This window comes from Arachis hypogaea, chromosome 16 (assembly GCF_003086295.3).
Source record: "Arachis hypogaea cultivar Tifrunner chromosome 16, arahy.Tifrunner.gnm2.J5K5, whole genome shotgun sequence".
Classification (NCBI taxonomy): Eukaryota; Viridiplantae; Streptophyta; class Magnoliopsida; order Fabales; family Fabaceae; genus Arachis; species Arachis hypogaea.
Window position 1 is genome coordinate 137,133,564 of NC_092051.1, and position 11,175 is coordinate 137,144,738.

At 35.4% G+C, this 11,175-nt stretch overlaps 2 protein-coding genes across 2 annotated transcripts; one reads left to right on the forward strand and one right to left on the reverse strand.

The window, feature by feature from the left end:
- The first annotated feature begins 298 nt into the window (after positions 1 to 298).
- LOC112755203 (P24 oleosin) lies at positions 299 to 1,326 on the forward strand. Its single transcript, NM_001426608.1, has one exon. The coding sequence runs from the start codon at positions 421 to 423 to the stop codon at positions 928 to 930; it is 510 nt and encodes a 169-aa protein (NP_001413537.1). The 5' UTR covers positions 299 to 420; the 3' UTR covers positions 931 to 1,326.
- Positions 1,327 to 2,829: 1,503 nt separating this feature from the next.
- Positions 2,830 to 10,026, reverse strand: LOC112755204 (protein ANTHESIS POMOTING FACTOR 1). Its single transcript, XM_025803147.2, has 10 exons — positions 9,619 to 10,026; positions 8,893 to 8,993; positions 8,480 to 8,589; positions 8,306 to 8,372; positions 7,544 to 7,643; positions 6,085 to 6,201; positions 5,871 to 6,008; positions 5,697 to 5,778; positions 3,419 to 3,468; positions 2,830 to 3,258 (listed from the first exon to the last, which is right to left on the reverse strand). Exons 1-10 carry the CDS (start codon positions 9,691 to 9,693, stop codon positions 3,064 to 3,066), a joined length of 1,035 nt encoding a protein of 344 aa, XP_025658932.1. The 5' UTR covers positions 9,694 to 10,026; the 3' UTR covers positions 2,830 to 3,063.
- Between the last annotated feature and the right edge of the window lie 1,149 nt (positions 10,027 to 11,175).

Below are 11,175 nucleotides of genomic sequence, written 5' to 3' on the forward strand. Positions count from 1 at the left end.
TTAAATTATTTACAAAAGAAGAGAACAACTATACTTATATTAGTTGTATTGGCGTAAACCTCGAGAAAATGGCACACCAAAGCGAAGCCTGATCTCAAGTATGTAGCCATGCACTCATGTGAATGAATCACTACTTTGTAAGTTTGTAGTTTTGTACTCTTTTGCAATTGACTGAGGCCACTCACACTGAAACCTGTTAACCATGCAAAGCCCTTACTCAACAACTCGCACCTACGTGTCACCCACCTTGCAACCCAACTTTTCTATAAGAAACACATACTCTCACACACTCCACGTCACATGCATACACAAACCAAATTAAATATCATTCCTTCTCTTTACCTCTTCTCCCTGAAACCTGCTTCATTCAGAGTAAAAGAAACATAAGGAAGAAAAGGGAGCTTCCTGCAACCATCAGCCATGACTGACCGTACCCAACCACACACTGTCCAAGTCCACACCACAGCTGGCCGTTTCGGCGACACCGCTGCCGGAACTAACCGCTATGCCGACAGAGGCCCGTCAACATCTAAGGTTATCGCCGTCATCACTGGACTCCCTATCGGCGGCACGTTGCTATTGTTCGCGGGGCTTGCCCTTGCCGGAACCCTGCTTGGGCTGGCGGTGACCACCCCGCTTTTCATCCTCTTCAGCCCTGTCATAGTTCCAGCCACCATTGTCGTTGGGCTCTCGGTGGCGGGGTTCTTGACGTCAGGTGCATGTGGGCTGACGGGGCTGTCTTCGTTCTCGTGGGTCATGAATTACATCCGGCAGACCCACGGATCGGTGCCGGAGCAGCTGGAAATGGCAAAGCACCGCATGGCTGACGTGGCCGGTTACGTTGGACAGAAGACGAAGGATGTAGGACAGAAGACCAAGGAAGTTGGGCAAGAGATACAGACCAAGGCTCAGGATTCAAAGAGAACTTGATAGAATAGTGGTTTAAGCTTAAGGATGAAAGGGGTCTAATGGGTTTTGATGGTGACACGCAAATAAATGATGTACTCCTTGTAGTTGAAGTTGTGAGCATTTTGTGTCTTTCTATGATCTTGTAGGTAGCGGTTTGGTTTGTTTATGTTCTTGTTGATTTGCTTTTTTAATGAGAGAAGTGATTTTTCTTTTTTTGGTCAGAGAAGTGGTTTGTTCGTCATAAAGAGGTGCTGCTACCAGCTTTGTTTGTGTGTCAGTATGCATGTAGGTTTGGTTCACTTCAATTGTTTAATTTCAATGCGAGTGTTTTCTGTCAAGTGCAATAATGAAGAAGTGTTCATGTTTCATACTTTCAATACCGGAAAATCGTTATAAAATGGTAATTTAACACTGGTGCATTTTCCGTCTTCTTTATGATATTTGATAAGGATCATACAACACATACATAGCATACATAGGCACATAAATACATAATATAAACGAATAAATAAGAGGAACTCCAAAATTTCATTCATTCTTTCTTAAATTGGAGCGAGTATTATTTGATAATTCTATCATAATAGATTCTATCATAATAGATAAACAGTAGTCGATTTTATCAACAAAAATGCAACGTCCACTTAACATACGTGGTGGTGTTTAATTATTTTATTATATTTTTTATATACATCTAACATAATTTTATCAAAGCACATTTTTTCCATGATAGTTAAGATTTTATCATAGCACTTTTTACCTTCTCCGGACAGTTCAGATTTTATCAGAGCACTACTTGGTTAAATAAAAACGCCCAATGATCAATAAGTTCATGCTGCAAAACTAACTCCTCCCCTGAGGTGAGCAATGGGCTTTTTTTATTAAAATGACAAAACTAAATTTTAATTAAGATTTAGAATTTAAACTGACAAAAATAAATTTCAATATTAAATGTAATGTATTTGCACACCAAGCCTGGGTAAATGGGACAGAATGAAATTTTCCACCCAATACCTGCAAAAATAGTAGCAATAACGATAAAATTACCTATAAATACGAGAAATACCTATAAATACGAGAAATTACAAAAATGAAAATTCACGTGCAGTATGAAGTTGATGGCTATCAATTATTGATGTGAAGTTGATGGCTCTCATGAAATTAATAGCTGAGATCCATAAAATAATTTAAATAATTTGACTAAATTTACCTGAGTTTCCACCAATTACAAATGAGGTATGTAACAAAATTCTCACAACAAAATGACTACTGATGAACGTATAGTCGTTGTTTATTCAAATGCAGCAAAATTATCTTCTCTTCTCCATTATTCTTACTCATTATATTTCAAGAGTCAAATTATTTTCCTCTAAATTTGGCATTGTTGCGACATTCCCACCTCTTCATCATCCAATACATTTCTCTTCCCTTCCTTCAATCTCTCCTCCTCCACCACCAACACCACAAACAACCACCCCCATCACCACAAGCCTCCACCACCATCAAATTTACCAAAGCAAACTTTCCAAACAAAATCAACCCAAAATTCAAGAAACTCTTCAAAGAAAATCAAAGAAAGAACACTAACATCATCGTCTTTGCTAAAAATAGGGTTCAACCCGTAACGATGTTCCGACTTCACAAACCAATAGGGTTCTACTTATAGTTGCGTTGAAGGTAGTGGTGGTGCTACTGTGATAGTAGAGCCGTGGAGGTGCAAACAATGTTGGTGATTGAGGTTGAGCGGTGGTGTGGGTGGAGGTTGTGTCAGGTGGTTTATGATTGGTGGGAGATTGAAGGGTATAGTGTTGGCAGCAAGAGAGATGGTTGTGTAGAAGGAAGGTGGTGAAGGGATAGAGGTTGACATGGGGTAACAATGAAAATTTGTGGGAAAAAAAAGACAAACTAACCATCATCTGTCAATTTTTAACAGAATGATTAAGCTGAATTCATTTGAAAACATTTGGTTGGAGTGATAGTGAAACAAAATTACAAAATAACTTCAGGAGTATCAAGTGTGCTTTTTTCCTAAAAAGAACATTCTACTAAGGAATTTACAATTGAAAACATTCCCATAATCTGCGAAGTTGGCCAAGAAAATGCTTTGACTGATTTCTTCGTGCATCGAAACCGTAGGTTTTAGAGAAACCTCAGTTGTCAATGAACGAATGGTTGGGACTGAGGTCCAGGTTCAGCGTCAGTTCCACCATACTCAGCTCTCGGATTTGAACCATTACCATTATTATTAGGTATCCAAAAGGTAAGAACAGAAGAGGCTGCAGCAAACATAGCCCTGCGAGGGGCCCATTTCAAGCACGAAGGTACGCCAATGTGGCTGCTCCAACATGCAACCTGCATAGAGAACCACAGGCTAGTCTAGTCATATACCAGAACGAAAAATTGTTACTCCAACCAATCATGGATCTTATTATTTAGTTATGACCTATTCAACTATAGAATCACATTACTATTAAAAATTGAAGAGTAGTGCGAACCCAAAAGGGATGATTACCTCATTTCTGGTCTCAATATTCCAAGCATGCATGGTTCCACCTCCCGAACCTTAAGATTTGCAAAATTAAGCAGATTTTATATCCATCATTAGTGATTATATATTAATATGAACGAAGAAAACGATGAAAGATTCAAGCAGTCAAGCAGAAGAGTTAAAACACAAAAACACCACTACAAGAATGAATCATCAATGCCTACCTTCACAGGTGGTCTTATTAGATGTTGTAATTTAAAATAAAATGAAAAAAAAAAAAAAAAGCAAAAAAAGGCCTAAAGAAAAACGAAATTTGATTACTGTTGCTGTATTGCATACAGGACACCCGAAATTTGAAAGAATAAAAGTTACCAACTGGTTACCTTACAGTAGATCGTGAAATTAAAATACAATCAAACTATCACATTAAATCCATGTCCACTTAGGATTAAACTCCAACTTATACAAATCATCAACTCCTATAATTTCATTCAAAGAACAATCAATACTCAATACTATACTACAGATTTGGTTTTACTATAAGCGTAACTTTTGAAACAGACAAGCATGATGGATAACAATAACATGACTTCATATAAAACACTTGCATATGGTTTTGGGATTGTTAATAAGTATAACGTAGGGACCCAAATAAGGATACTGTGGAAGGCTTTCAAGATTAAAGGAGTTCCTATTGCCTATATTCTGGCAATCCAAGATATGTCTTTTACGGAGTTATAACAATTGTTAGAACAAAACATGAGGCTATTGAAGCCTTCCCTATATCAAGGATCCACTTAAGCCTCTATCTTTTGAACATGATCTAGAATGGTTACTGAATATATTCATGAACTAATGCAATAATGCAAGTCTTCTCTACTTTTTTCCAAATGACATTAATCCTAGTTGGGGACTCAACAAAGAAAATACATCAGAAGTTTAAAGACAAGTTTTACAAGCATGCAATGTAAATTTAGCAAATGACATCCAAATTCTTACTTATACAGGTGAGAGTAGGATATTATACCATCCCATTAGTTACACAAAGAAATACCTTATGTCCATCATCAAAATCAATGCAGAAATAGGCAGAGAAGTAAATCGAATGGTGGAAAGCCCAATAGGTAGAGCCAAAGAAGGGGAAGGAGATCAAGAAAGACTATTGATGAAACCATCAAGAAGGCTTATAATTTCAATGGAATGCATGTAAAGTTGTAAACATTATTTGTGATAGGACGCAAAGGCATCACTTAATGCCATAGACTAAGGTTCTAGAGGAAAATGCCATAGCCATTCAGATACTGATTACGTATTTACGTAGTTAATCCCGACCATTCCTTTACTTCTTAGTTATATGTTCTACCATTTCACTAGACCATACAGTATTTTTAAAAAATTAAATTAAATTAAATTAAATTAAATTAAAAAGACAGATACTTTTATCCTTCCTTTGGCACTTTGGTTGAACAAATAACCAGAATTGCATGAAATGTTCCTCATCTCTAATTCAATGACTAATGTGCTTACCAACATTCAATATTACTGCTAAAACTGGGACTGTCGAAATAAAATCAGTATGGGACTTGGTAAAAGACGGTGGGTATGACCCAGTACTCTAACTGGAACTTGTAACTGTTGAGACCAAACCGAGAAGGGCCACGCACTAAAGCATGAGTGAGGTTCCATATGATGACCCTATTGGCAGATAGCTGGTCAACAATGATGGTTAATTTAGTGAAAATTATTATAACAAAATATCACTGACCAGCAACAAAAAGATACATTAGAGGGAAAGTGCCGCGGCTGGTTGAAGAAGATAGGTTTCAATATCTTGAATTGAGTATATTGAACAATACAGTTTGAAAATTTGGGAACTTGCAGCAGGATTAGTCATGGTACAAGTCATAGATGATGGTTTATTCCAATACCAGGTCAAGATGATGGAAAGAAATTGTGAAATGGAATAAAGAACCAACACCAAGAGATCATGTGGGATATTTGTTAATATTCTATGTTACTATGTGAGAGATGATATCGTATTTTAAGATGTAAAAGGGATGAAAGGAGATATTTTCTTTATTTCTAACAAAGAAGACAATTACTCAGCACTAATACTTCATTAATATCTATAATTGAGTTGAATTCTGGTACTACTAGTAAAAGCCCAAAGCATATCAGTAGTTCACCACAATAATAAGGTTCCAATGGGTTTTGTGCATATCAAAAGCTAAAAATAAAAGCTAGGAAGTGATATACGGCAAGAATAAAAGGTAAAAGGCAAAATTTTATGCAAATGGTGTACCTGCCACAGCATACTTCCCATCTGGGGTAAATGTAGCCTCTATTGTGGTACCAGGAGATGGTTCCAAACTAAACCCACAGCGCTGTACAAGTTAAAAAGCAATCAGCTTCGGCATATTTCGAACAAAGGCATTGAATAAATAATTCAGAAGACTTCATTATCAGAGAAAGAAACCTTTTCTCCTCCATATGCATCAAGAACGTAGATATTATTATTAGTGGTAGTCAGAAGCATTGATTTGCCATCATTGCTGAATTTGATATCACAAACCTCAGCTGTATCACCGCCAACCAAAAAGGTGTCGAAGGGACCCTACAATACCAATGGAAATGTCAAACTTGTGAAATTAATTCACGGAAAGCAAATCTAAGTCTAGAGAAAGATTCACCTTATCATATGAACGTGAATCAAACAATTTGATAGCTCCCCCTTCCATTGCTACAGAAAAGACCAGGCCCTGTTGGTCATAGGCAACAGCAGGCCTACCGCGTAGACGTAAGATTCCCTGAGAACTATAACAGTGAGAATAAATCATTTTGTCACTCTTTCCATTGTTTTTCATTTTTTTATTAACCCTTGATGAAATGTGTAAACTCAAAGAACTCAAAGCTAATCTGTTACTAATTGATATATTATTAAGTATATTCTGAAAGGATAAAATACTGTTTTAGTCTTTGGGTTAAAAATCAAATAGTCTCCAACCTATTTTCATCGTCAAAAATGTCTCTGACAATACATGAAATTTTCTAAATTGGTCCTACCATTAAGTGACATTAATTTTAGGATGGATTTGTCCTTTGGCAGTTAACTGTGGGAAAAAATAAATAAACAAAAGAAAGAAGAGGGAAAGAGAGAGAACAGCGGCTTGACAGCACAGCCAATCAGTAGCAGCCACAACTCAGCAGAACAGTGGGAGCAACAGAGGCCGGAGCAAGGTAAGTCCACGTCAACAGTAGCAACAACAAAATCAACAGCAACCACCATCGTCAACGGCGCCAGACACGGGCAAAAGACAATGTCGATATGGAGCAGCAGAAAGTCAAGGCAGCCGTGGCAGCACAAGGGATGAGCAGAGCCAGCAAAATAGAGCATGGAGGAACAGAACATGACGACAACAGCAACACAGCGGAGGCGAGGCAATAATGGGGGTGTGGTGGAGGTGGCTAGCCAAACAAAAGCAGGACAAAAAGCCAAGCAGCAGCAGTGTGGAGGTGGAGAACAGGAGACAAGGTGGTTCCTCTCTCCACTGTCGCCTTCTTCCTCTTCCTCTCACGAGTTACAGCAATCTCTATCTCTCTTCCCATGTTACCTCTCCTCTCTCACTGTTGCCCTCTGTCTTTCTTCTCTGTGATCCCCTCTCTTCCTCTTCCCTTCTCCTCCAGGCGGTCCTCTATCTCTCTTCGTTCTCTGTCTCTCGTTATCTCTTCCCCTCTTTGTTTACTTCCCCCCCCCCCCCCCCTTCCTCTTTTTCTCTTTCTCTCACAGCTAACTACAACTAAGGATATATCCATCCAAAAATTAACTACGCTTAACAGAAGGACCACTTTTTAAAAATTTCTGTGTAACATTAGGGATGCTTTTGACAATATAAAAGGTTGGGGACCATTTTGATTTTCAGTCTAAACCTTAGGACCAAAACACTATTTACCCACTCTGAAAAGAAGAATATGTACAAAAATAAACTTAATTTGTGAAGAGTAATTAGTATTCTCATACTAGAACACACTGTATACCCTCTGCACCAATATAACTAGGAATTGAGCAATTGCTTCAATAGAACTTTGAAAGACAATTATGTTATATCACAGTCATCCCTGATCCCCAACAACAAAATAAACACTACCAACCTGGCAGGCATTTACACGAAGATCCCATATTCTAACACTGTGGTCCAGAGAACCAGACATGAAGCTATCATTGATTGGAGACATGCAGAGAGAAACAACTCTATAAAACAAGTCATAGAAGAAAAGGATCAGCAAACACTCATGTACAACAAAGAAACTAGTATTAAAAAGAGAAAAGAAAAAGATAGGAAGAGACAGAGAGCACACATAACATTACTATTTTAAGGGGGGAAAGTTATTAATACTAAAATGTAGAATTTACAGAAAATGGGGAGGAAGTCCTACTAATACAGAAACAGACAGAATAAACAAAACAGAAAAACTCAATATTCCAATCCCTCAACAAATCATTTACATACACCCCAAGAAACACTGTGAGCTTGATGCAAGTGTGCTAGTCTTATACCAAATCAAATGATTTCTCACAAAGTTCCCCTTTAACGATATTAGAGATTTGCCCAGCCAAATATATCACATTGCAGCATGGATTGCAATAATTGCTATAGAAGTTTAGCCTCTTTATTACTCCCAAAATGAAGGAAGTGAATGCTAAAGAAACTCTCCAAGAGATAGAACACATCCAACATTCATCAAAAATACCAAACCAAGCGTACCACACATCAAAAGCAAAAGAAGTATTATAGAACAAATGTGATGCAAATTTTGGGATTGCCTTGTTTGACCTATGGACAGGTAACCCATCAATAGTTTTAATTTTAGCCTTGTTCTAATTTTAATTCAGAAGATAAAAAAGCTTCACACCTCTGTTTATGTCCTTTGAAGTAGCGTAAGCATCGGTTGTCATACATTGATAAATACCGCAATGATTCTGGACAAGGAAGGGTGGGTGTCATTACTCATTAGTTGTAGTCATTTTCATAATTCATTTTCATTATAAATAGCAAAAAATCAATATCATTGTATGGAGAAGCTCACCTCCAGTACTCTCCAAATTGTACTTAGAAGAACATATAACAGAGTTTGGATGATGAGTAAAACAAATGCGATCAGCACCATGTTTCTTATGATAAGTGGTCTTCAACAACCTGTAATTCATAGCAAATGTTTTATACATGCCTAAATGCGAAGAACAATTATCCATTAATGAAGCAGCAAATGATACAAAATTAAAGACAATAATTGAGAAATTATTTAAGTAAAATAGAAGAAAAAGAACCCTTCATTAACAAGAGTCTTGCTAACAAATGCCCTGAGGACACTAGTTAAGGATACTACAAATAGTATGTTTTAATAGAAAACATAAGTTTTTATACATTGATAGTGTATTGGAAAAGCTATTCAATTCTATCCTACTGAGATTAACTTCCATGTTGTAGCAGTAGACTCACTTAGCATTGGCAATGTCATATAGTCGCACTGAGTCATCCTCACTTGCTGTGACAAGTAAATCATCTTTGCGATGGAAATCAAGAGAATTTATTTTCCCACCCTGAAAATTTCATGGCAATTACACTAAACATAAACACAGCTTAAGAATGAGGCCTTTAACCCCATACCAAGAACCAAAGATATCATCAGAAACTGATAACTTCTTCCACGGCTCTAGAAGAAATTGTGATTAAAAAGAAAATTGTGAGCGTGTAAACAACAAAAGATTCCATTTCACAAACTTCCAGAGTTTTCATACTTATAAAGGAAGAAAGCAAGGTAATGTATGTTTAAAAGGGAAAGAAGGCTTACGGTGCATTTGTTTCTAATTATTTAAAAAGCGCTTTTACAATTTGATTTTTTATTTAGTTGTAAAAAGCTAAACTGATTTTAATCAAGCTACTCAACGGATTTTTTCTGTTAAAAAAAGAAAAGCTGATTTTTTGTTTAAAACAAAAAAGAACAAAAGAGACCCTAAGATCAAAACGTTCATGGCACTCAGGTCAAGAACCAATTTATTTGAAGAAATCGTTAAATTGGCCCTAAAAACTTTTTTTACGGCAAGAACAAGAAGAACACTGCTATGCATCGCTGAGAGAACAATCCTAAGTTTCTAACAATCCTAGGGTAATGTTTTAAAAGCTAAATTTGAAGGGAAGGAACGAACTGGGAGAGTAAATGCTTACGAAGTCGGAGAAAACCGCCGCTATGGACATGCTGCGCACCGTATCGTCATCTAGCTCTGTCAGCGGCGCCGTCATCCTCGCCGACCGGTGACAGTATAGCGAATTAAACCTTTTTCAGGATGGCCGGAAATTTTTTCTGTGTAGAAACGGCAGTTACTAGTAGTGTAAAGACTGAAGAACCCAGCTCCAGCCAGATTCTCACTGCAATCCCTTTCGTTATTGGTCAATAAATTATTATATGCATAAATTAAGGATGCAAATATAAATACGAGTTAGTTTTTTTTATGAGCAAAGAGGTCTAAAGCCCAAAAATAGGACAAAAACTAAACAGAGCCAGTCCTAGGGAGCTTGGCTCCAATCAAATCTCCTGAAATACCAAAAAGTTCAAACCTCCTGAAAGCTATGACCAAAAAGTTAACCACAACTAAAGATAAGATAAAGAAAAGATAAGATAAGATAATAAAGACTAAAATTATAATTGAATTTATATATTTTGTTAGATTAAATTTGTGGGTCACGAGACTTTTTTATTGTTGTCATGGGTTAAGGTGAAAGAGTAATTTAATAAAAAATAAGACTTTGTTTAGACTTTAGATACAGAAAAGAAAATTAAAAAAAATGAAAAAAAATAATAAAAAATACAATTATTTGTATATTATTTAGCTGAATAGAAAAAATAAAATAAAAAAATTTTTGTTTGGATAATAGAAAATAATAAAAAAATCATAAAATTACATTAATATTTTTATAATAAAATAAAGTATAAATATTTTTATTTATTTATTTATATTTTATTGCATTTTATAAATATTACAAAATATTATAATTTTATATATTTAATTTAAATTATTTATCTAATACATATATAATGTTTAAAGGATAAAAAACAAAAATAAGTCAAAGGAAAAAATAATTTACGTAAATAAGCCAAAACGAAAATTGCTTCATGAATCCACTAATGCACGTTTATATGTAGTTCGAACCAGCTTGGTTCGAACTCCATTTCTACATAATTCGAACCAGCTTGGTTCGAATTATACACAAATACAGGCACACACATAATTCGAACCAGCTTGGTTCGAATTACACACAAACACACGCACACACTAATTCGAACCAGCTTGGTTCGAATTACACACACAATAATTCATGGTATAATTCGAATTATGCTATTAAAAAATTAATAATTTATTAAAAAAATTTATTAAAAAAATTAATAATTTAAAAATAAAAAATATATATATTTTATTTCATACGTTAAAAAAAGCTAACAAAATATTTAATTACGAGACTTCTTTAAAATATTAATGAGCTATCAATTTGAATTTCATACAATACTTTTCTGTCCATTTTTAATAGTTCATGAATATTTTTTAATAAATTTTTTTAAATTATACTACAAAAAATATTTTATCCTATGCAAAACAATTTAAAAAAAATGGTTTAAAAAATGTTAGGAGTACTATAAAAATTTGTAATGTTATAATAACTTAGGTAAATACATGCATGTACTTAAATTTTAAATAAAATACTCTACATAGTCAATAATAATTTAGA

Bases quoted from the DNA above. Each gene is read 5' to 3' on its own strand.
- LOC112755203 (NM_001426608.1), top strand. From the start codon at position 421: ATGACTGACCGTACCCAACCACACACTGTCCAAGTCCACACCACAGCT.
- LOC112755204 (XM_025803147.2), bottom strand. From the start codon at position 9,693: ATGACGGCGCCGCTGACAGAGCTAGATGACGATACGGTGCGCAGCATG. The intron at 6,009-6,084 runs GTGAATCTTTCT...TTGGTATTGTAG, and splicing joins ATTCACGTTCATATGATAAG to GGTCCCTTCGACACCTTTTT. The intron at 3,469-5,696 runs GTACACCATTTG...GCAAATCTTAAG, and splicing joins TGGGAAGTATGCTGTGGCAG to GTTCGGGAGGTGGAACCATG.